The sequence below is a fragment of the Thamnophis elegans genome, chromosome 4, assembly GCF_009769535.1.
Source record: "Thamnophis elegans isolate rThaEle1 chromosome 4, rThaEle1.pri, whole genome shotgun sequence".
NCBI classification, from domain to species: domain Eukaryota; kingdom Metazoa; phylum Chordata; class Lepidosauria; order Squamata; family Colubridae; genus Thamnophis; species Thamnophis elegans.
Genome location: NC_045544.1, coordinates 59220423 through 59247084, shown reverse-complemented (window position 1 = coordinate 59247084; position 26662 = coordinate 59220423). Strand labels below are relative to the sequence as shown.

General features: G+C 38.7%; 1 protein-coding gene across 1 annotated transcript; it reads left to right on the top strand.

Moving 5' to 3' along the window:
- The first annotated feature begins 25 nt into the window (after positions 1–25).
- LOC116508201 (plasminogen-like) lies at positions 26–25455 on the top strand. Its single transcript, XM_032216731.1, has 16 exons — positions 26–139; positions 1695–1834; positions 3166–3286; positions 4540–4658; positions 6285–6444; positions 9364–9491; positions 10075–10285; positions 11016–11161; positions 13336–13475; positions 14616–14709; positions 17963–18083; positions 20410–20487; positions 21909–22049; positions 22962–23068; positions 24483–24628; positions 25172–25455. Exons 3-16 carry the CDS (start codon positions 3174–3176, stop codon positions 25331–25333), a joined length of 1866 nt encoding a protein of 621 aa, XP_032072622.1. The 5' UTR covers positions 26–139; positions 1695–1834; positions 3166–3173; the 3' UTR covers positions 25334–25455.
- The last annotated feature ends 1207 nt before the right edge of the window (positions 25456–26662 follow it).

Sequence of the window (26662 nt, the reverse complement as noted above, 5' to 3'; positions counted from 1 at the left end):
TTTTAATAACCACATTTTCTTTCAGTATATCTCCTGGAATGCAGAATTGGAATTGGAGTGGACTACAGAGGAACAGAATCAAAAACACGGAATGGTGTTGTATGCCAAAATGGACTGACAAGAGTCCCTCATAATCCCAGTATGGCCTTTTCCCATCTCAGCAAAACAGCCTTCGATTTTCTATAGCCATATGAATTTAGAATGATTTGACCTGAATTTTTGTAAGAAACATGTGTAGCACAATTCAACAAATGTTAGCCATGCTGCAATCTTCGCTGGCTTACCTGAAAGGGACTAGCTGTATTGAATTCAACAGGGTCTTTGAATAGAGGTTTTTAAAATTATTTTGTAATTAAACTTTGAAGCTGCCCACCTCACTGAGGCGACGCTAGGATCTGCTTTTTTGTCTCATTAATAAGAGCAATTTACTGAACAGGTTTCTGAAGTGCATAGAATACAGTGAAGCATATTAGTCAGCCTAATATATCTGAACTCCAGCTGTATGAAATAGCTGTTGTTGGTTTTTTAAAGCTACTCCCAAAAGCTTTGAATTACTACATGTTCAATACATTTTAAAACACTGTTTTTATAGTATTGCTCTCTTCTTCACTTATTACAAAATTATCATAGTGAATGACAGCTTCTGGCCCATTTCTTATGTTCTTAAAAAGAGCTAAAAACCATTTCTGAATCATTGCCAGGAAAACTCATACCATAGATGCGGCATGACGTTGTTGCTGGCTGCTGCTGCTGCTAAGTGACATTGTTTACTTGTGACACTTGTTAAAAGTTGCAAGTCCTGTATTTACTAAAGTTTGACTTGGAGGACAATTGGGAGATACGTATATCAAAAATGGTATATGGTAAATTTAGTGCTTTTCAAAATTGGCAAATTTATGATGTGTGGACTTTGACTTCTAGAATTCTCCAGGTAGCATGCTGCAATTATGTAAGTAGAATATTGGGGAAAGCAATGGTATAAGCAAGAAAGAAATGCTTTTACTCATGTGAAACCTCTAAAGAGAAGCACTTTCCCTTAAAACCATCCCCTTTCCTCCTGGGATGGGGATGGGGAAGGGGAAAAGGTTAGCAACTTCAACTCTAGCTTCCTCTCCTGTTTAAAGTACGGGAAGCCTCCAGCAGATTTCTTTTAACAGGTTAAACTCTTATTGACTGTGTCCTGTTAAATTTCTTTGTCCAACCCTGATGTCATTCAAATAATGTGTAAAATATCTAGGACCCATTTACTCCAGTGAAATTGAAATTTCCACTTGTTCAGATCAGTTTTATTTGCAAAGTGGTGGCCATTACAGCATCCCCGGGGTCATGTGATCATATTTTATGATGCTCTTTACCAGCTTCTGCCCAAGAAAAGTCAATGGGGAAGCCTGCAGGAAGTCAGAAGTTCCCACCACTCTCGCTGCTTTTTTGCTTGCCTGTGATCATTCTGTTTATCCATTTGGGTCTTTCTTCTTTAATCAACTGATGTTTTCTGCTTTAGTTTTCAAAGCAAAGTGATAGCAATGCCATTCAAAAGTAATTCAATGTCCATTCTGATCAAATCAGACTTCATTACCTTACTACCAACAGATGATTAAATGAGTCACAGTGTTGTCTAATACAGCTTAATCTTCTGAATCTCTGAGAGAAAAAATGACTTCTGTAACAATTGTCTTTTCTTTTGTTTTTATTAGTTATACACCTTCTCTTTATCCTAATGCTTCATTAGAAGAAAACTACTGCAGAAATCCAGATCACGATAGTGAAGGTCCCTGGTGCTATACAACAAATCCTGAAATCAGATATGATTTTTGCAACATTCCTGAATGTGAAGGTAGAATTGCACACACTGGAATTTTAGTTCCTCAAGAAAATTTTGAATGCAAAGTATTGTACTTTTCAATGACATACAGGTAGAAAAACTTATTTTTCTTACCTGCACTGTACAATATTTAGAAAAAAAAACATTGCAGTAGCACTTTCTACTAGGCAAAATTATTGTATGATGGAGATGAACTTTATTGCAATAAATTCCCTCTAGGCACCAATTGGTCCATTGACACCAATGCATGTCTACATAAAGGCCAGACTTATGCAGAAATTGCAAACCATTGAGCAAAGTGAGAAATTCTGTGAACAGTGTCATATAAACTTTGTAATACACTGGAGAAAACCTCCCTATTTGTCCTATTATAATATGCTATGGCTGCAAAGTGCTAAAGATTATCATCGTCCCTTAAGATTTAGTGCATGAAAAAATATACCAAAAAATAAATTTCCAGAAAAAAATTGCATATCAGCCCATATTTGACCACCCCAAATTTGATTCTCGTAAGACAAAAACAAAAAAGAGGAAATCATTCCATAAATCAAAAGACAATGTCAATAGATGTGTTTACATGTAAGGCCTAGAGTAATAACATGTATGTATGTGTTTGTGTGTGTGTGTGTGTGTATGTGTGTGTGTGTGTACGTGCGTACGTGCGTGCGTACGTACGTACATGCATGCGTGCGTGCGTGCATACTTACGTACGTACATACGTACGTACGTATGTATTGTGTCACAACCCCTGGTATGCCCAAATATGGGAGGAAGCATACTGCTTCCTTTCTCTGTCTATCGGCTCATCACAAGAGACCATCACCACAGAAAGCCATTATTTTTACTGTTGCCTTTGTGCTGATAAATAAATAAAGGGAGACTAGTATAGATCTATTTCAAGCTATTTAGCTGATGGCTAGCTAAACAGCTTGAAATAGATCTATACTAGTCTCCCTTTATTTATTTATCAGCACAATTGCAACATATATATATATTTCTTCTGTCTTGGAGACTGCTGGGAGCAATCAGCCCTCAATTAAATTGAGTTCGACGCCCATGATTTACACTGTAGTGTAGATTAGGCATGTATGAAGACAAAATGAAAATATTAGTTTGTAATTTTTGTTTAGCGTTAACTCAAAGCAATTTCAAGAACTAGTCCTCACCATTCTAGATTCCTTATAAAATGAAAAATGTGACGGCTGAGCAATCTAGGATAACAGATCCCATTTCAGACAGCAGAAGACTTGGACATCATGATTCCTACCATGCAGAGGACGGGGGGGGGGGGGATTTATCTAATAGGATAAAGCTTCTTCACTCTCGGTTATTTATCCTTACAGAGCAGTGTATGCACTGCAGTGGAGAAAACTATCGAGGCAAAGTTTCCACAACAGAATCTGGGCTCACCTGCCAGGCATGGGCTTCTCAAGAGCCTCACACTCATGGATACATTCCTTCCAAGTAAGTTTACAAGCTTCAGTTTCACTCATGGGTCCTTATTAGCCACATATGAGGAAATGTCAAAGTGTGTGTGGGAAACAAATAATTTCAGGTAGCTGATTCCTTGGAAATAAAAATAACAACATACTTTATTTTTAATGTAATATATTAAGGAGCCCATATGGTTCACTGGAAAGACTTCTACTTTCATTAGGGTGACTGAAAGTAGTATTTTTCACCCGTATCAGCACTAAAGGCTTTGGCATCTAACAAATAAGTCTTTGGTTGCTTTTTCCCTTTTTTTTTTTAGCTTAACGATGTAGTCTGAACAGAAATAATGCAATTTGACATGCAGAGATATCAAGTCAGAGGGCAGGTGGTTAAAGAAAGTCAAGACCCTAGGTGTGATGCCACAATAAAAATCATTGTCCATTTTTACAGATTACAATCAATGCATTCAATTACACTAGCCTTACTATCTTGGATTTTGACATACACACACAAATAGTCCTCAACACAACTTTGTTAAGTGAGTTTTGCCCCATTTTATGACTTTTATTGCCACAGTTGTTGTTTTCTTGTCACTGAAGTTGTTAGTAACACGGTTGTTAAGTGAATCTGGATTCCCCATTGAATTTGCTTGTCAGAAGGTCACAAAAGGCGATCATGTGACCCCAGGACACTGCAACTGTCATAATATGAGTCAGCTCCCAAGCATCTGAATTTTGATCACATGACCATGGGTATGCTGCAATGGTCATAAGTGTGAAAAACGGTCATAAGTCACTTTTTTCAAGCCTGTTGTAACTTTGAGTGATCACTAAATGAACTGTAAGTCAAGGGCTTACCTGTACTGGGCTACATCCAAAGGAAATTCTGGTTATGAAAGGGAGTTTTCCTTTTTCTCCTCTGCTTTTATTTCCCACACACCAAACCTGCTCTGAGTATCCTCTGAACCAAAGGATCTCCAACCTTGGCCACTTTACGACTTGTGGACTTCAACTCCCAGAATTCCTCAGTCAGTGCTGGCTGAGGAATTCTGGGAGTTGAAGTCCACAAGTCCACAAGGTTGGAAACCCCTGCTCTGAACTACCAGAAGAGATTAACGGGAAGAAATTTGAGATCATAGAATGTAGTAGTGTGGAAGGGGAATACAGGTATACATTATCTTGGGTTTACGCACCATTCTGTCAACATTGAAACACCATTGGGTTCAATCCCAACCTGTCAAGAGATGGTAGGCAGACATTTCTACTTTTTCATCCAATATTCAGATTTCCAGAAAAGAATCTGATTTCAAATTACTGCCGTAATCCAGATGGTGAGCCACGTCCTTGGTGTTTCACTTCCCTCCTGACGAAACGCTGGGAATTCTGTAGCATTCCACGGTGCGGTAAGTATCATTTATGTAATTACTGACCCCAAATAGTTATGATATAGTAACAATTCTGTGGAGAAACCAATGTTTTAAAGTAGGAGAGTTTGCGGGATTCCTTTTAATCTTATAAAATTGGCTGCAGATTTTTCAAATGGGTAAGCATAGTGCCAAGCCTCACATAACTGGCAAACTCAACTACACAGATTTTAAAAAGGCATTGTTAATGGTGCTCAAGGGGGAAACATATAATTTGGAAAATAAAAATTAGCTCCCTAGCAGATTTATAGCGGGCAAGACGGGTGGGTTTTTTTCCCTCACTGTCACAGTAATATGAATATATATTAAATCATATAACCACCAAATCACCAAGATTGTAGCTTTGTTCAAGTGAAGTATTAATCTAAATCAGGGTGTCAAACACAAGGCCTGGGGGCTGGATCCAGCCCAAGGGGTGCTTAGATCTAACCCATGGAGCCACCCTGGAAACAGCAAAGGACCGGTCTGCAGTGCCTCTGCCAGTGAAAACAGAGCTTGGGAGCCCGTTTTCACTGGCCTAGCGTTTGTGCCACCACAGGTGCCCCTGACATGAGTGACATCAAGCTGGCTATGCCCACCCTGACCACACCCACTCCAGCTCCCTAGGTCAAACACAGCCCTGATGCCGCCCTCAATGAAATCGAGTTTGACATCCCTGATCTAAATATTTTGCTAATAGGCAAACAATTATTCAGTATTCAATTTCATACCCTGTTTTCCCGAAAATAAGACCTCCGCGGATAATAAGCCCAATTGGGCTTCTGAGCACAGGCGCTAAAATAAGCCCGCCCCTGAAAATAAGCCCTCTCTGAAAATATTGCAACACAGCAGCAGCCATGAGGTGACCATGCTCACCACCTCCTGCACCTCAAAAATAATAAGACACCCCCCCCCCAAAAATAAGGCCAAGTGGTTATTTCAGGGGTCAAAAGAAAATAAGACCCTGTCTTATTTTCGGGGAAACATGGTAGCTGGCTATTAATAGCTATACTATAATTAAGGCATTACAATATACAGTAACATGTAACTTGAATATTATTATTCTATGCCATAATCCATACATTCTAATTCAGTACAACTTATTATTCTGTGATCTCTCTTTTATAAAAGAAAAATATATACAAATGGAATATATAGGCTATACTCTTAAAAGCCGCTCTTTCTAATTAGCTTTTAAGAGAATTGCATAATATTCTATTTGTCTATATCACATATATATTCTATATGTCTATATTTCCAAAGTAGGAAGTGTGATAGAGGTAGTCCCCATTTAGTGACTACAACTGATATTAGTGAAGTGGTCGCTAAGTGAAACTGTGACTGTGCTTATGAGCTTACTTCAGCTTTCCTTTGCTTTACAGACCTGTAAAGGTCTTAAATGATTGTTGTTCACAAGTGATTGTTCACAAAGTTATTTTTTATTGTTGTGGTAACTACAAATGGTACTAAGGGAGGCAGTCACTAAAGGAGGACTACCTGTAATACTTTTTTTATATACAGAAGCTTTTTTGGCTTTTTACATCTGTGGACTGCCAGGACATTGCCATTTTTAGCATACAGATTCTGATGGTGCTGATTTGTTTTATATTACGTTTGCGAATATAGCTACATCTCCACCAGCTATTACGGGCCAACAATGTCTTGTGGGAAATGGAGAAGATTATCGAGGAAATGTAGGAGTGACCGAATCAGGAAAAACCTGTCAATCATGGGCATCCCAAGAACCTCATACCCATGGAAGAACTCCAGAAAACTACCCGTGCAAGTATGTTGAACAGCTCTGTCATCATCCTGTTGCTATGGTAAAGAAAAAAGGCGAGGAATTCCAAAAACTCACCAGAGAAAACAAATAAGCAAGGGCAACAACGGAAAGGAGGAAGAATGAGGAGGGAAAGGAAGAAAAGATAAAAGCAGATGAAGTAAGGGAGGGGAATTAAGAGTAGGAGAAAGGGTAAGAAGGAGAAGAGAGGAGGAAGGGGAGAAAAGAGGGGAAGAAGAAAGGAGGAAGGAGAGGAGGAAAGAAGAAGGCAGAGAAGGGAAGTTGAGAAGAGAGAAGGAGCAAGGTTGTTGCAAAATAAGATGGAGCTATGGGGTGGCAAGAAAGTGACCCAAACTGTATTCTATATATTTGTAAGAAAATAAAGATTAATGATGAATAGATAAATGTTAAAAGTAATTATAAAAGTATATATTTGTGAATGAATTTAAAAGAGAAAAATAAAAAATTTCTAAAAAAGAAAAAAAGAAAAGAAAAAAGGCGAGGCACCCAGAAACAAAAAAACAGTTCAATTATTTGTGCGATAGCAATAGCTTACATACCACTTCACAGTGCTTTACAGCCCTCTCCAAGCAGTTTGCAGTCAGCATATTGCCCACAGCAATCCTCATTTTACCCCAGGGGTGACATTCAAATTTCTTCCCTACCGGTTCTTTGGGCATGGCTTGGTGGTGGTGGTCCTGTGACTGCGTGGCTGTGTCCAATTCGATGTCACTCACACCCCCACCCACTTGGTCACAGGACCACCCCACTAAGCCACCCCCACATAACAGTAGGAAAAAATACGTGTATGAGCACGAGAAGGGCTCATAGTGAATGCTGTGGCAGAAAGAATCCAAACTTTTCTCCCTCCATTCATAGCAGAGCTGCTACTCCCTTTATGGTCCCCCCCCCGGGTCTCCTCCCTCCCAGGGGGTCAAAGTACCTTAGAGGAACAGGCTCTGAACTTTTCTCCCTCAATTCACAGTAGAGCTGCTGCAGCCTGTCCCTTTAAGGTAGTCCCCGAGAGAGAGGGAGCTGGGGGGGGGGGGACCATAAAGGGAACAGCATCTCTGCTGTGAATGGAGGGAGAACTGTTCGGATCCTCTCTACTACATTTAACGTTGAATTCTGTGGCAGAGTGAATCTGAATTTTTCTCCCTCCATTCACAGCGAAGCTGTTGCTCCCTTTATGGTCCGTTCCCCCGGGCTACCTCCCTCCTGGGGACTACCTTAAAGGGACAGGCTACAGCAGCTCCACTGTGAATGGAGGGAGAAGCATTTGGATTGGGTGGGCAGGTCAAGCGGCCAGAAGAGGTGAGCAGTGACCGGGCGACCAAGCGGGTGACCCAGTGGGTGGATGTGGGTGGTGCCAACTAGGGGGATTTCTACCGGTTCAGGGAACCAATTCAACCAATCCCTACTGGTTCACCCAAGCCGGTCCGACCTGGTCGAATTTTATCCCTGTTTCACCCTACTTGGAAAGATGGAAGACTGAGTCAACCTTGAGCCAGTCATTATTAAACAGTGGGCAGAATTAACCTGCAATACTGCATTCTAACCACTGAGTCACCACGGTTCTGTTGGAGCTGCGTCTTTTTTCTCACTTTCTGAAAGTCCAAGCAAGGGCATGTGAGTTAAACATTAACATGTTTCAAACAGGAATTCTGTTCAAAATTCAGTCTCAGGCTCATCCTGCTACCTCAGGACTTGGCACTTAAAAAACAAATTGGCTTTCCACAAATCGAAGGCTTCCAGCTGGTGCCAGCTGATTATTATGAGTATTGAAGCTGAATTCATTTAGATGTGGTAGATCACATAAAATCTAAGTAGGCTTGATCTGGTTAGTACTTGGATGGAAAACTATTAAAAAATCTCAGGGAATCTCCCTTTCTCTTCTACCCCCAAAAGGATGGAAGGAGTTAATGACAATGTTGTTGCTAAAAATACCCCACATGGATGTATTCATATAGTAGTCATGGATCAAGTTTAGCATTTTTCATATTTTATTTATACATTTTTAAATCAACATAATAAACAGTGCATTGTCTGAATCACATTGCTTATACAGTCTAATATTATTATTAATAATGGTAATAAGGGATCATGTTTATCTAAAGGAAGGCTTCACCCTGACCTTAATTTGGGGAAGGTTTGGTCACCAAGTTAATGGTGCCCAGACCTCATGTGGAGAATTGTAACCCAAGCCTGTACACTGATTTTTATCCCGATCCCCATTTTCAAGGAAGATATCATGCAAAATATACAAAGGAGAGGGACATAGCCCATCTTTCAAATAGTGGACAGTTCCGTTTTGTGCCAAGCTCCAACATGGCTTATTTATTTATTTTTGGCTTAATTTGATACATGCATCTTTCAGTCACAGGGTATCATTTGTCATTGATTAATTCCTTCAATTCTATAAATGCTCATCATAGTCAATATCTGAGGGTGGCTTACAATTAAAACATTACAGTCAAAATATTTAAAAAATATTTTAAAACAATAATAAAAACAATAAAAACATCCAAAATAAATATACATAGCAGCCAAGATATTTGGCAAGTTAGCAATACAGGCAGGAAACATTTAGTGCCTCAGCACAGGAACCTAGCCCTTCTAATCTCCAAAGGGAGGATGTTCCATAAAAAAGGGGCCACTGTGGACAAATTTCTAACAAATAAAAGATTATATATGGAACATTAGCCCCCTATGGCTTCCTTAACAAAAAACTCTCATGAAAAAATCCTTGTTATGAACCCAGCCATTGCATTAAAATGGGTGCAGAATCAAATTAGAATCGGAAACTTAATGGAAAATTTTGCTTTTTTCGATACCTGTTTTCAAGCTACTAACCCAGACTTCATGTTCTAGTAATGTTTACCTCTCTCTTGTTCCCCTCTTGCTTTTATGCACATTTTATTTCAGAGGTTTGGAAGAAAACTATTGTCGAAACCCTGATGGAGAGACTAAGCCTTGGTGCTATACATCTGACCCAAATACACGATGGGAATACTGCAACATTGCTAAATGTGATGATGCCATCACAGTTACTGGTAAGAATATTTGTGTAACTGAGAAAGGGGTGAAGTATATAAAATGTTTTGAACTTTAAAGCAAAACTGAAATAAAATTGAGAAATAACAATAGAAATAGACTTGGCAGGTTGAGCGAATTCAGTATGATTTATGTATAGCATGTTTTAAACACAGATGTTGTTATGCTTAATGTATCTATTTCATATTAGTGCTTATTTACAGAAAATAACAAGATCTATTCAAAATGTAGATAGAAGTCTTCTAATTTTAGAAATGCAGTCTGGAGCTCAGCTATTAAGAAGAGTGTGAGAAGAACTTTCTCCTGGTTAAAATATTTTGGATAGTGGCTTGGAATTACTACACACTTGTAAACCAGAATGTACTCTGTATTAACAAATAAATACATAACATATTGTCATCAAAATCATTGATCAATAAAGAAAAATAGGAAGATTTGAACTGTTTTTACTATACAATTATGTGAGAATGGAATGTTGAAAAGATTGATTATTAAGCCTTTGGCAACAAAGAAGATACTATGATTTCCCACAAATTTCTGCTAAATCCCACAATTTATTTCTGCTTTTTTGTTTTAATATAGCTGCTGTCCCCGTTGTTCCTCCCCAAATACCTCCCCAAGTAACTCAACAGGAACCTCAACAAGTACCTCAACAGGTTGATGATTGCTATAATGACAACGGCTCAAGTTATCAGGTAACTACTGGCAGTGACTATCACAGGGCAAGAAATCAAGCATGGATTTCTATGCGGCCTCATCGTCACTCTAAGACACCATCTGCATTCCCAGATGCGTAGGTTTCATGAAGTTTTCATTATCTGTTGTGTGTGCTGGCCATTAAATGTCAAAATTCCCCTGGATAAATAATAATCTTTTTTGGATCATACACAACAGGAGCAGTGAGCAATCTCTCCTCTCTCTAGGTTATGCACTGAGCTCAGTATGTAGCTGATCTTCATGTGGAGAGATCTAGTAGAGATCCTTTCCATGAGCAATCATGCTATGTACTTGGGCAACTGGCATCTCAGCATACTTAAGCCCTATTTGCAAAGAGGAAGAAGTGCTCTTGTTTGTCCTTGCACTTCACTTTGGGTTGAATAGTAAAATCTAAGGGACTGGTTTGGACAAAACTCAGCAATACTTTTTCATGCGGCTGTTGATAAAAATAGGATTGCCAACATAATTGTCATCATCCAATGACAAAGAAGAAGATGGATGTGATGATCAAACACAAAGATCAAATACTTTGGCCCACAAATGAGAAGAAAGGACTCATTGGAAAAGACCCTAATGTTCGGAAACATTGAAGGCAAAAGAAGAATGGGATGGCATAGGATGATACAATTAGATAATGTCATTGATGCAATGAACATGAATTGGGGCAAACCTGGGGAGATAGTAGAGGACAGGGGGACCTGGCATATTAAGGTCCATGGGGTCATAAAGAATGGGACATGGCTGAGCAACTGAACAATAAACATGGGTGTGATAAGATTTAATCCACTTTATGCATTTATTAATAGGGGCTTGACAAGGAACTATTGCCGAAACCCAGATGGTGACAAAGCACCCTGGTGTTATACTACTGATCCTCAAACAAGGTGGGAGTACTGCAATCTGCAAAAATGTGCTAAACCGAAACCTTCGCAGACATTGACACAAAACATTGGTATGATTTCTCTTCTTCTTCTAGAACAAGCAACCAGGCAAAACTCATTGTTGACCTGTGAATGCCATTGTTTTAAATGCAGGAAAGAATGACTTAGTGGCTGAAGATAACTCCAGCTCAAACATGAGGTTTTTAAGAAGCCATTCGCAGTCCATAGCCAAGTTCATTATAGGTTATAGGTTTATTAAACGTGTATGCCGCCCTATTCCCGGAAGGACTCAGGGCGGCTAACAAACCAGAAAGGAATGGGAACAATACAGAAAAAAACAAAAAGACAGAGGACAAAATACAGAAGACAGTTTAAAACTCTCAACAGCCACAACAATTCAAGAGGGGGTGGGAACTCATCAGCCCCAGGCCTGCCGGAACAGCCAGGTCTTGACGGCTTTGCAGAAAGCCTGAAGGGGGGGTGAGGGTCCGAATCTCCATGGGGAGATCGTTCCAGAGGGCCGGAGCAGCCACAGAGAAGGCCCTCCTCCGGGTGGTCGACAGTCGACACTGACCGGCGGATGGAATTTGGAGGAGGCCTAGTCTGTGGGATCTAATAGGTCTTTGGGAGGTGATTGGCAGGAGGCGGTCTCTCAAGTACCCAGGTCCAATACCATGTAGGGCTTTATAAGTAACGACTAGCACCTTGAAGCGTGTCCGGAGACCAATAGGCAGCCAGTGCAGCTTGCGGAGGATAGATGTAACGTGGGTGTACCGAGGTGCACCCACAATCGCTCGGGCGGCTGCATTCTGGACAAGCTGAAGTCTCCCAATGCTCTTCAAGGGCTGCCCCATGTAGAGCGAAGTTCATTGTTCTTTCTATTATGTTCTATTAATTTTTCAAATAATTATTTCTGAAAAATTCGTGCCTAAGAGCAGAGGAACAGATGATTAGGACTTGGGTTCTTTTTCTGAGGAAGCTATTTCTACCTCTCCTCTCCCCTCATTTAATTTTGATTTTTTTAAAGGATTTTGGTACCTTGAGCTTTGGGAATTTTACCATCACCAATACATATCTCCATACTTTATTCTTAATATGAACATTTTCTTCCTAAACTTTGTTAAGACTTTGTGTATACTCAATAGAAGTCATATTCCATTTCTAATGAATTTTCAGTCACAATTAGATAATTAAACTCATCTGAGAGATTTATTTCAAGACAAATGGATATAGGAGATTTCTATAGTAGATTTCACTACTTCATTTATTTACTTGGATGTAAGTTTTATTGACCTTCGTGGTCAGTCTTTTAAGTCATCATGTATAACATTGATGCTCAAGTTTCATATTGAAGTCCCACTAAGTATTCTGTCAAGGAAACGTAGAGCTACCAGAGCAAAAATAAAAAGACTTTTTTTTAGAAGGAAATTTGTGTTTTTAGGCATTGCACTATTGTACTAGTCATTCATTCCATCTGTGCAGCACAATATTTCATTGATTGCTTTTACATTGATAGTCCTGCTGAGGCTATTTTGAAATTCCACTTTGCTACATGTACCAAAAGATTGAGACCCACTGATCTCTATCATCTGTCTATATATCCTCTCCGCCCCTCTCTCTCCCTCTCCCTCTCCATCTCCATCTCCATCTCATCTCTCATTTTTTCTCTATAAAGTCTTTTTGGGCTTACAATCTGATCACTCTTGAAATCCCCACTAAGATTGTTCTGAGTCTTCCTTCTTTCCGATTTCATTTCAACCTATTTTGCTTTATTTCATATCTTCCTTCTGTCTCTACTCATAAACTGCAGGTGATTCTTGATTTTTATTTCTGAGATTTTAAAAGTATTCATTCCCCCCCTTTCTTCAGATTATCCATTCCTGTAAACCTATCCAGTAGGTCTGGAAAATATGGACACTTTCACCTTAAACTCAGTATCTACCACATGTATGTTGAATTGCTTTTAATGCCCTTTGTGGCTGAAAACGTCAGAAATTAAAACTTTCAGAAGGAATCTGGGCTTCATTTCTTGCAACATGAAACATTTGCCCTCAGATACCTCAAATGTTCTTCTTTCAGCCCACGGCTACCAGTAAAATTAGTAACTATTAACCCTCAGGCCTGTTTCCCCACATACAATGGCAGTTCCCAGAATTTCCCATAAAGAGCTATTCAACCTGTGGTGAAATAAACCCTGTATCCTGTATAATAGCAAGTTCTAATTCATTCTTTTCTCTCTTTAAAGACTGCAGGGTTGGAAGTGGCAGAGACTATCGTGGGCATATTGCAACCACAGTGAGTGGTAAGACCTGCCAAGAATGGCAATCACATGGACAAACTTCTTTCACACCAGAAACTCACCCAATGTCAGGACTGGAGAAAAATGTAAGTACCATTGGCCACATGAATTAGACCCTTGATTTAACAATTGTCAATAAGAAAGACAAAAAATAGTGTCTGAATAGTGGACATAGTAATACCTGAAGACAGGAGAAGAGAAAGAGCTGGAGAAAAATCACAAAATACAAAGACCTGAAAATAGAAGTAGAAGGACTATATGTGAAAAGAAAGCAAAGATAGCACCAATAATAATAGGCAACTTGTACACAATCACAAAAATATCTGCTACATACCACCAGTCTTGATAAGCAGATAAAATTGCCAAATTCTATCTAAACATCTGACTGACTGCATGACCAACTATAATAATAACAATCTTATCGGATAAGTTTATGTTCAGTTTTGTGATAAGAATGATAAAAGTGTCCTTTCCCCATTAATATCTCTTGCTCTTGGACATGATTTCTTCTTTTTCTAACCTTCCCTTCTCCTCTATCAATATTCCATATCTTGCTCTAAAATTTGTTGCGTTAGAAAACATGACACTCACAGGGACCTGGTTTTTAGCCTGGTGCTTTAACCACTAGACCAAACTGGATCACTAGCTTCTTAGTGTCTTAGGTTATTTGTACAACCTAATTTAAAATGAGACACTGTAAGACCTAGACACAGTTGAGGTGACTGAATTATGGTTAAGGCTACTAAAAGAAGTCTAAAGATTTGTGGTTTTGATAGGAGAAGTGGAAGGTAGCAAAAAGGTTCACTCTTGAATGGCAGACAATGATTTTTAAGCAAGTCAATACCATTTTGGTACTATATATAAATAAATGACTACTATTTCACCTCATATTTCCATAACTATATTCATTTTATTATTCCAATATTTACTTGGGCTGTATTTTTTAAAATAGTGAGGCTAAATTTAGTCCAGTCTTATTAATATCCATGTTTCCCAGAAAATAAGATGGGTCTTATATTAATTTTTGCTTAATTTGGGGGCTTATTTTCCAGTTATTTGGGGGAAAATACAGTCCAAAATGCGTCTATGTGGCTGATGATTTTAACTGGGGCTTATTTTGAGGGGTAGGTCTTATATTACGAGCATCTGGACAAATCATGCTAGGACGTATTTTCTAATTGGGTCTTATTTTCAGGGAAACACAGTATTACTTTATTTCTTTATAGTACTGCAGAAATCCTGATGGTGATACAAACAGTCCTTGGTGCTATACAATAGATGAAAAACCAGTCTGGGAATATTGTGACATTCCACAGTGCCGTAAGTACACTATTAATAAGTGCATTTTTGGGTGGGTGGATGAGTGAGAAATCCTTATTTAGTGAGAAACAATGATGGATGAGGCCACAATGCGATGACCATATCTGGCAATGACTATTTAATTTTTATCTTCTCTTATTCTGCTTTTTACTATATAATTTACTCTCCCTGCCCAAAATTCTTCTCTCCACACTCAGTTGAGTAATTTAGATGTAAGTGTGGTCGACATTAAGGCCAATTGATTTTCTGCCCTAGGATTTGTCCACCAATGATGCCCCTCTGCCTGCCCGTTGCTTAACTGAAAAGACATTAAGGCTAAAAAAAAACGCAAAAAAAATAAGCAAAGTTGAATTTCAGTGAAAGAATTGAGAGCAGGATAACTGAGGGGGGAACCCTGTGTTGCCTCCCCCCCCCCTGGGCTTGATGCTTTAAACACAGGCTTATTTTTTTATTTTTTTTATTTTTAATTTAAAACAAATACAACATCCTTCTTTACATGCTGTATAAAGTGTATCAGTTGGTTACAAAAAGACTTCCATGCATCTCTTCCACAGTCAACAAACATACTTCATTTTAACTCAAGCATTTTAACTCAAATATTTAAACATGTCACCATTATCATATCTCCATTTTCATTTGACTATAATTGTTTAAGCTTCCTTCATCATAAAATATACCAAAGTTTAATACATAACCATATACTGGCCTTTCAATTACTATTTCTAAGATCCTCCATTAACACTAAATTCTTATGTCCTATTCTAGCTAAACATTCATAACATTTAATAACAAAGTTTTCTAAACCTCCTTTCCAAATCAGTGTTTAAAATTTACATCCAGTTTCTATATTATACCCATTTCTATATATACGTTGTTATTCTTATCCCTCCTTTATTTGACTATATCCTGTATCATAACATTTTCCCCCTAATAATTGAAACTTTAGCTGTATCTAAGTTGGTTCCCTTTTTTAATTAACCTTTATGTATTATCCAAAGGGATTTCTATTCTTCCTTACATGGGTACCATTCCATATTCATACCCAATTGTACTCATCATAACACTACACATTGTATATATTAGTAACATTATCAATTATTTATTTAAACTATATCTATTGTCAATAAATTTCACTAAGTTTAACTAGTTTTAAATTATATTCTTCCATCTATCAATCTGTATCTTTCCAATAGCAAAACAGTCCCATATCTTCTGCCACTTGTGGTGCCAGTCCTCTAATCATCTCCTTGATCAACTTTGTATGGACTCCTCTTAGCAACTCCTTGTTTATAAAATCTCTCGTGTAATCTTGATGCCCTTCTTCTGTTTCCTTAATCAGCTTATCTTTGATTGTCAGTAGTGTTATCCATGCTATTGCTAATGAGATTTCTCTCTTTAAATCCATAGATTCTTTGTTTTTTTCTTCTTCTGTATCTTGCCCTCTGGGATAAATTTCCCCTCCCTTTAATTCCTCTTTCAGTATTCCACTCTTTCCATTTTCAGAGACTGGCCAATCACCATAAATATCAGCAAATGTAATCTCTTTATATTTATTTTCCACTTCGATTTTTTGAGTTTTAACCACCACATTTTGCATTTGATAAACATCTTCAACTTCTTCATCATATTTTGCTGTTATGTGCTCTAAGTCTTCCAACTTCTTTTCTATCCTCTCATATGTATTTGATAATTTCTGTATTTCTGAAAATATCTTTTGCAAGCTCAAGATTTCTGTTTGATTTTGAAATTGTGCCATTCTTTCCAGCTAACAAACACAGCTGCTCTAGCTTGGAAGGTTAAAAAAAATTAAACATATATTCACAAAAACTTTTTGTTTTCACTTTTCTCTGGTTAGAGATATACTTCAAAGGGACATCTGTGTGCTTCTCTTCTTATCACTTTCTGTAACCAAGCAGTAGGACCTTACAGTGCCAAGCCAAAACAATCAGCAAAGAAAAAAATGTTCCATTTCCAAAACACAAACTCCAATAAACAAACCCTCCAGCCTCCAAGCAGCAGTATTACCGTTAAAAATCTTATTTCTTTTGTATCTTTTTTTGTATTTCAAGTTAGAAAAAAGAGTCCAATCTTTAAATGAGTTAGAAAAACACCCACAGCAATGAAAGAGGAAAACTTTAGTCCCTAGGTTACAGAGAACAATAAAAGAAAAAAATAGAAGAAGAAAGCTTAATCCATCCATTTAAAAAGGCTTGCATAAATTCCATCCATGAAGATAGCATTTAAAAAGTAAGATAACCACTGTCCCAAACCATTCCAAATTTAATTCCACCACTTAATTCTATTGTTCTCCAATTTGAATTATTTTTAAGTTTTTTTATAGGCAGTCTCTTTTTAAAACAGTAAAAAGTCCTCACCAGCTGGAACACTTTCTCTTTTCGTATCCTTCCATTTTGGAGCCGCCCCGATTTCGTCAGCCTTGGCTGGATTTTTGTCGCCGGCTTGAAGAACTTCTCTTGCTTCTATCAGGACTTTGCGATGTCCCTGAGGTCAGCAAGATGCATTCTTCCTGTTCACCATCTCTGCAGGATGGTTTAGGTCCGATTGGACCACCCAGTGGCAAAAGTATTGCTGTGGTCTCAGAGCATCGAGACCGCATGTCCATATCATCGTGACGTTAGATCCTCCCCATCTTATTTTTCTTTTCTTTTTTTTATTAATTTTAAAAAATTTTTAATTTAAGACAAATACAACAACCTTCTTTACATGCTATAGAAAGTGTATCAGTTGGTTACAAATAGACTTTGTGCATCTCTTCTCCATCTTATTTTTCTTAATGATTAATTGCTGAAGAAGATAAACACCGCAGACAGTAGTTAGACTGCTGGTTCCCATTGATGACTTCTCAATTTCATTTAAAAGGTTTTATATCAACTCTTTCTCATCTATCATTTATCTATCTATCTATATCTAGATAGATCTATTTATCCTATCTATCTATCTATCTATCTATCTATCTATCTATCTATCTATTCTATCGCTATCGCTATCGCTATCGCTAATCGCTATCGCTATCGCTATTGTCTGTCTATCATTTATCATACACAAACACATGGTGCAAATCATTCCTTCAGATATCCCAAATGAACTATTTCAGGCCTCAGCTATTGACAAAATTATAACTCTTACCTTTGATCTATTCCTCTACAGACAAAGGCAATTCTCAGGATTTCTCATTAAAAGAAATAATTATGAACCTTTGCTATATCTTACATCTCTCCCATTCATATTTCAGCTGTTACTGTGATGTGGATGTGGAAAAGCCAATATCCACCACTTCTATGCTTTGGAAGAGTTGTTGGTGGCTGTGTTTCAAATCCTCATTCTTGGCCCTGGCAGATCAGTCTCCGTGTTCGGTATTGAATATAATATATAATATAAATCTTACATACTGCTGTTGTAGGTAAAATAGGAGGTGGAAGTAATATTAGGTACATTTGCAACCTTGAGGCTATTTATAAAAATAATAAGATGAGATATAGATAAATAAATAATAGGATTATTTATTATATTTCTCATCCACCCAATAAGCAAAGATCTTTGTTGTTATATTCTATTTATTGCTCAGGGCTTGTACATTCCTTATTTGAAACTTTTCAATGAACTTGCTTATAGTTTTTTTTAAGGGACCAGATTATTTTCTCCAAAGTTGTAAATAGCAGTCCATCTTTCCTTACAAAAGCTAGTTTCTCTATACAGATTGTCCTTGCTTAAGAACCATTTGTTCAGCAACCATTCAAAATTATAACAGTGCTGAACAAAGGAACTTTAATCTTCACCTGAGCTTGCATTACGCCCACAGTCACATAATTGGTGATTGATGCATTTGGCAAGCATTCATACTCATGACATCTTGCTAAGTGCCTCATGATCATGTGATCACCATTTATAGTCTTCCCTGCCGGCTTCCCAGAAAGTCATCAGGGAAGCCAGCAGGGGAAAGCCGCAAGCCATTGCCACCTGGCTGGTTCCAGGAGGCTGACTGAAAAAGATCCCTCCTGAAATCCAAGCTTGGATTTCTTCCCGGGTTTCCAGACTGGACCTTTTTCAGCCAGTTTCCTTGAGAACAAAAAATGCCAGAGAGGCCGAGTCTCACCATCAGGCAGCGGTTTTTCTCCCAAAGGGGTTAGGTGAAAATAGCCTGTCATGAAGGGACTTCTTCATTCAGACTCATCAAGAGCAAAAGTTCTAGCTGATGGATTGATTTCAGCCGCTTGGGGCAGAGTTCTCTGGCTTGCAGAAAGGAATTGTGGCACTGAGCTGGAAAGAGACACTCAAAGAGAATTCAGTCATGAAAATCCAGGTTCTTTTCTTCAGCTCCTCATTGGAGTTCTCTTCTGCCCATGGAGGAGAGAGGGTCAGCAAGCAGTTCTTTTTCTCCACTCACTTAATGACCACACCTGGGTAAGCCAGGAATGTCAAGTAATGTCAAATCAGATCAGTGACCTGCTTTCTCCTCACCATGACTTGCAGCTCAATTATAGTAATAAATCTAGGTAGTAGGGATTACCTGTATACCTAGTTACTGAGGGCAGACAGAATATATTATTTCACATGGGTGAAATTAGCTTGAATTTTGCTTCCACTTTGCATGATAGATCCATAAGCCTAAAGCCATAATAATCTGCTAATACTTAAGGTAGTACAAGATTTTACTCCGCAAATATGGCTTCACACGCTGAACTTATTAGATTCAAAGAAGAGAGAAAAGAATGCATTCAGTTTGTTGTGTACTGTTGTAAATTTAAGCCATTTCATGCATGCTGGTATTAGCTCTGTGTAATGCTTGAAAATAAGGAGATTGAATAATGAATGGACAGCTTTTGATTTCTATGTGAATTATTTACTGTGTTTCCAAAGAATAAGACAGGGTCTTATTTTCTTTTGACCCCCCCCCCCCAAATGGCTTGGTTCTTATTATCAGGGGAGGGCTTATTGTTTGGGGTTGCCGGGTGGCTGCTCTCTTGCAAGCGGGCTCCCTAAGAGCCGGGCACAGCCTCAGGGGTAAACAGCTGTGTTGCGCTGTTGCAGCAGCGCAACAAAGCAGTCACGAGGTGACCATGCTCACGAGCAGCTGCCTGGCAAACCCTCTTTCCAGCTGGGCACAGTGCCATTCACTGACCTAGGGGTATCCCGAAGGCACCAAGCTGTGTGAGCGCCTGTTCCCCACCTCCAAGCGACTTGGCCCCTTCGGAATACTTCTAGGTCAGTGAACGGCTCTCTGTATGGCTGGAGTTGGGGGAGTGCAAGCGACTTTTCCACTCTGAGCTCATGCACCTCCCAGCCTCACCATGCCCCGATTCAGCTCTCCCTGCAGGGCCAGGGCACCGCCATCGCCATCCGAGCATGGCTTCTTCTCCAGCTTCCAAACTCCATAGATTGGCTGCTGAGGCTTCCGGCAGTGGCTGCTCTGGTAGTGTGTGCTCTATGGTTTTGGGCCGGCTCTTGGAAAACTCTTCCAGGACAGAGAGTCTTGGAGCCTTTGGGATACCGCTAGGTCGGTGAGTTGCATGCTGTATAGCTGGTGGGTGGGGGAAGTTGTCCAAGGGACTTATTTTGGGGGGAGGGCTTATATTTTTGCCCACCTGAAAAATATGGCATGGCCTTATTTTCAGGACATGTTATATTTTCGGGGAAACACAGCACTATAAAACTAATCTTCTGTTTTCTTTTTTTTTTCAGTTACAACGATCTACATTTTTGTGGAGGTACCTTAATAAAGCCACAATGGGTTCTGACAGCAACTCACTGTTTAGACCGGTAAAACCTTTATTTGTACATTGCCCAGAGTCCCTTTGTGAGGGAGATGGGCAGCTTCAAAATATGAATAAAACAAAACTTCCCTTGAGCAGGAGATCAGATTTTCCAATACTATTGTCCAAGGGGTTGAAATGTCAACTGGCAAAATTCACAACCTGGGAATTCTGGGAATTGTAGTCGCTCCATAGCTAGAAAAAAACAGGAGGCAATAGATATTAATTAGACTATCATATCTGGGCTGCAGAAATTCAGATGACCATCAGTTAGCAGCAAACAGAGCTTTCTCTGAATGTTTGGGGCTATTTCGTGGTAACATGGGTCTGTTATGTTAATCCTAGCAGGTATTTGCCAGATTATGGCAAATCTACCATTTTTCTGTTATGACAAATATGCCATTTAGTTTAGTATTAGCTATGCTCAGGGTTTAATTCACACTTGATTATCTGAGTGGTTTATATCCCATCCTTCAATGCAATTCTGAGAGCAGAAGTTTGTAATCTGTTTGCAGCTGGCAACCTATTGGATGAACAGATAGCTCACCAGACACTAGAAATTACAATGTTATGCAAGATTATCAACTCTTAGGAAACTATTTGAGGAAAAAAGGAAAACCAGAACCAGAAATCAGAAGAAAGCAATGTGTAATGTCTGAGAATTAATATACTGTTAACAAAATTGGAAAGCTTTCCATTGGACATGACTGATTGACAGTAAGACCTCTTTATAGATCACAGATTATGGCTTGGTTCACAGTTTGTTCCAAACCATAGTATGATTTGTTTGCATATGGCTTTGTGATGTGTGTAAATATCTCTTTTGGCATACCTACCAACTGGGTTCCCAGAAGAACCTGATGGCAAAATGGACAGACTATATTTTCTCTAAAATAGACACATAGACCCAAACACAGATATCTATATACTATGCAAAAGAGACAATCAATAAGCCAAAAAAGGAACAGAAAGACGAAAACACTTATATGGTATTACTGAGCTGTATAGTATGGAATAGTACCTGGCTTGGTGTTTCAGCTTCCTTTGTTTCTCCGCAAAGAACAAATAGCTCCAACCAATGATGCATAGACTGTAGATTAACAACAATCAGTGCCATTTAGTAAGTGAATATAATTAAATAACCATTGGCATCTGATGCTTGGTGTTTGATATTCTGGTTTTCCATCATTCCCCCAAATATTCCGAATGAAACAGTGATTTCGAGTCATTTAGCTTGTTAAGTTCAGCAGAGTTTTTTCAGAATTCTCAGAGCTACCCTAGCCCTATTTGTCCTCTCTGCAGACGTGCATAACATAGATCCACCTATGGTTCCAGTTTTCAGAAATTCTCATTGAATTGTCCTCTTCTTATCTGCCTAAGTTGTGGATCTATGAAGATATTCTGACCTGGGATAGTTGTCTTTTGTAGGTCACCAAATCCTAGTTTTTACAAAGTGTCGCTCGGCCTACACACAGAGGCAGCCTCAGAACCATCCGCCCAACATCGCACCGTTGAGAAAATATTCAAAGAACCATATCGGGCAGACATTGCCTTGCTGAAATTAAGCAGGTATCCTTTGGGTGACAATATTTATCTTTAATAATCTCTCTACCCTCCATTCCCAAACTCCTTGGTGTGAACATAGGAACATTTCTAAAATGACATTTGAATTGATCCAGTTTCATTATGGTACAATGCTCATCTGAAGTAGTGTCCAAATTTATTCATGCACAACATGCCTCTGTGTTTAGGTAGTTGCATTGTTGTTATGGATAAAATCATTGCAACTGGGATAAGCTTCTGGCATGGAAGAGTATACATATAGTTCTTTTTTTTAAATTGATACGGATTGGTTTGCATACAATTTAGAAGGAAGAACGTTAACTTCAAATTTGGCTTTAGCAAGTCTTCGCTTGAGTTATTTATGGTTGTTTTGCTGGAAAATAGCTGACAAGGTATGAAATAGCATGAAGGCAGGTTGACTCCACAAAAGACACAATAGAACAATGTTTTTTTGGCTCGCTGGAGAATTCTGGGAGTTAAAGCCCATCCACCTTAAAGTTGCCAAGGTTGAGAAACACTGCAGTAGACGCTACAAGGATGCTGAAGCTAATTAATGGTTTCTAATTTTTTATTCATACATTAAGATTCAATGTCACAATGTGTAAACTTCAACCTCCTAGTACTAGTAATACTTAAAAGTATTACTTAAAAAAAATCCAGTGACTAATGACGCAGGTCCTGTGAGTCAGTTTGGTCTAGTGGTTAAGGTACAAGGCTAGAAAGCAAGAGGCCATGCATTCAAGTCCTGCTTTAGCCATGAGAGCCAGTTCACATCACAGGCTTGTTGTTATGGGGAAAATAGAAGGAATTGTGTTGGCTATGTTTGCCACATTGGGTTATTTGCAAAAAAAATTATAAAGGCGGGAGATGCACCCAGTGACTAGAATGAAAAGAGTGGCAATGTCATTTTTCTCCCAGCCCAGTACGGATCACCAATGAAGTCATTCCAGTCTGCTTACCTTCAGCCAACGTTGTTGTAGCAGGTGGAACAGAATGTTATGTCACAGGATGGGGAGACACAAAAGGTGAGTGACCTCAGAGTGGTTAAAAATTCAAAGTACCCACCATTCTCTTTTCACATTTCTTCCTTTCCCCTTCCCATTTTTTTTATTGATGGATATAAAATGGATGAGTTTTTATTGATTTTTTTGATGGATTTTTTGATGGATCTGGGAAGACTTGGAATGAATGAACGAATGAATGCTTTCATATTTATTGTCTGGTCACAACACAATTTAGTCACTATGGGAGATTTGAAAAAAAAACTTTATTCATGGGATGTATTTTACAATAGGATGTTTCAAGCTTCTGGATGGTTCTTGGACAGGTAAATTCCATCACAGTGATGGCTAAGGTAGAGATCAGTTTTAATTCAACAAGGAAAGGAGTTTTATTTGTATTAGAGACTATACAGCCCTACACAAATTAGACACATTTCTGTTTTAATGTTTTAATTTTAATTTAATTTATAATTTTAATACGAAAATATTTTGCAAGATACTTAGTTAAGTCTAATGGTCGTTAGTGACCATTTGCAGTTATGACAGTGATGAAAAAGGAACTTTGTGACAACTCCTCACATTTATGACCTTCACAAGTCTTTAAGCAAAGGAAACCTGAAGTAAGAGTATGCACAAAGGTTCTTTTTCCACTTGGGATTGGTAAATAAGGATTACCCCAACTAGATTTGGGCTGCAAGATCCAAATGACCATCAGATGGCAGCAAAAGGTTACACTTGTCTACTTTTGGGGCTGCAAGGTGGTTGTCATACGGAATTTTTAGAGATTAACCTGGTGGTAAAAAGGGATGATTTTTTTTTATACTGTCATGCTTGGTGAAGATGAAGCTTCCTTGAGTATATTAGAATATTATTGGTTTCATTTTATACCATGAACAAATTATGCCTGCCTCGTGAAGCTTTAAGTCACATTTCCATTAACAAAAGCTAGAGGAATCTGATCCCATTCTTAACAGATCAGGAAACATACAGAATAACAGAGTAACAAGGGACTTTGGAGGTCTTCTAGTCCACCCCACTGCTCCAGCAGGAAACCCTATACCATTTCAGACAAATGGTGGTCCAAATGTTTCTTTAAGATTTCCAGTGTTGGAGCTTTCGCAACATCTGGAGGCAAATTGTTCCATTGATTAATTATTCTGTCAGAAAATTTCTCCTTAGTTCTAGGTTGCTTCTCTCCTTGATTAGTTTCCATTCATTGCTTCTTGTCTTGCCTTCAGGTGCTTTGGGGAATAGGTGGACTCCCTCTTCTTTGTGGCAACCCCTGAGATATTGGAACACAAGTCCTTTAAACTAGACATGCCCAATTCCAGCAATCCTTCTTTGTATATTTTAGCCTCCAGTCCCCTAATCATCTTTGTTGCTTTTTCTCTGCATTATCCTGTAACATTATTTCCTCCCTTCCATCTGCTTTTCAAAGGAACTGGTGGAGAAGGCTTACTTAAAGAGACTGGCTTCCCTGTCATTGAGAATAAAGTGTGTAACCGGCCTGAGTTTCTAAATAATAAAATTCGTAACCATGAACTCTGCGCTGGTAATATTGATGGTGCATCTGATAGCTGTCAGGTAAGATATGTCATGCTGGCTTTGTCAATAAACACAAGGGTATTTCATTTTTTCCCCCCAGTGAAAATGCCACCAATAATTAGAGGGATTTTTTCCTCTAATTATTATAGCAAGTGAAGAAAAAATGCATTTTATGTCCTGAATGTGGGTGTGTGACACAGCCTGTTTCCGGGCTGTGTCGAGGATGTCTTCATGATTCTCCAGGATACTATTTCTTTGATTTCTTGTTTATTTTATCTTTGTATATACTTTTATTTGTTTTAATATTGGGAGCCACCCAGAAGCATAGGCTGAGATGGGTTGCTGTATAAATCAACCAATTAATTAAATGAATAAATCCAATTAATAAAAAAAATATCTTCTTACTGAAGAACACATCCAGTTCATGTTATTTGTATAACATCCACCCTTTGGGTCAAGTTTGACCCTCATGAAGTCCTTTTAATGATTAGTCATCCAGTGAGAATGGTGCGTAACTCATCTTAGGGCTATGTTGATTTCTCTTGCACTCCTGGTTCATTGTTTCCAAATACTCGGTTCCAGGGTGACAGTGGAGGCCCCCTGGTCTGTGAAGAGCAAGGAAGATATGTGCTACATGGTGTCACCTCCTGGGGTCTCGGCTGTGCCCAGCCCATGAAACCTGGCGTTTATGTCCGAGTGTCTCGCTTTATGCCATGGATCCAAAAAATTATGAGAGAAAATTGAGCTGCCAATAACCTCCTGCTGAAAGCACCAAAGAGAAAGAAGAATAAATAGAAGTGAAGTGCAATATAATGAAATAATTTACATGAATGTAAAATAAATACCTTGAATATCCTGGAAACAACTCTTTCCTTTGTTTCTTTGTTTCTTTGTTTCTTTGTTTCTTTGTTTCTTTGTTTCTTTCTTTCTTTCTTTCTTTCTTTCTTTCTTTCTTTCTTTTGCTTGAATTTGTGGAACACTCATCTGTGTTAGTTATGATGTAGAAAATCTGAGGATATTGAATCGCTAGCATTTGGCAGGATAAATAGCCACTGAAGGAGGAAACCTCTTGGTATTATAGCATGACTTTTGGGACACTTGGCATCCTGGTTGTCTTTCTGTCTGTCTGCCATGTCATGTCATGTCATCTACCTACCTACCAAGTATCCAGAATGATACAATATGGTTCCAAAAAGAAAGGCTCTTTCTTAAGATGAAGTGGAGAAATATTTCTCCAAAATTTCTATACAGCAATGTTGGATGGCTATGATGGTGGACCGTTCATCTCTTTCTGCAAATGGCATTATATCTTTAATGCTGCATTATATGAATTGCAAGGGAGCGGAGGTTCAGTGGCTAAGATGCTGAGCTTGTTGATCAGCAAGGTTGGCAGTTCAGCGGTTCGAATCCCTAGTGCCGTGTAAGGGAGTGAGCTCCTTTTATTTGTCCCAACTTCTGCCTAGCCAGTAATTCAAAAGCATGTAAAAATGCAAGTAGAAAATAGGAACCACCTTTGGTGGGAAGGTAACAGCGTTCCATGCACCTTCGGCATTTAGTCATGCCAGCCACATGACCACAGAGACGTCTTCAGACAGCACTGGCTCTTTGCCTTTGAAATGGAGATGAGCACCGCCCCCTAGAGTCAGGAACGACTAGCACATATATGCTATATATGAATTACCTATATGAATTGCTCATTCAGTTTCATGAGCATCATGAGTAAAACTTCACCAATAAATGTTTCCCCAAGTTATAACTGAATATGCAACATTTCTTTCTGACTCTTTCATGGTGGCTGGGCAATTCTGGGAGTTGAAGTCCACAAGTCTTAAAAGTTGCCAAGTTTGGAGATTCCTGGTCTGGGCCATCTAGATTTGCTGGGATCTCTTTGGAATATATGATCAACCTTCTACATTGCCTTAGGAGTGAAACATGCCATATAACCACATTCTTTCATACTTGTTTTGTTCAAAAGTATCTAAAAGCATTTAAATTGCAGTCTCAAATGTACTTGCTTTTTCTTTTACACATTTAAGATTACCTCTTAAGCTCAGTTGGCTGCTTTTCTCTAGG

Bases quoted from the DNA above. Each gene is read 5' to 3' on its own strand.
- LOC116508201 (XM_032216731.1), top strand. From the start codon at position 3,174: ATGCACTGCAGTGGAGAAAACTATCGAGGCAAAGTTTCCACAACAGAA. The intron at 3,287-4,539 runs GTAAGTTTACAA...TCCAATATTCAG, and splicing joins CATGGATACATTCCTTCCAA to ATTTCCAGAAAAGAATCTGA. The intron at 22,050-22,961 runs GTATCCTTTGGG...TTTTTCTCCCAG, and splicing joins GCCTTGCTGAAATTAAGCAG to CCCAGTACGGATCACCAATG.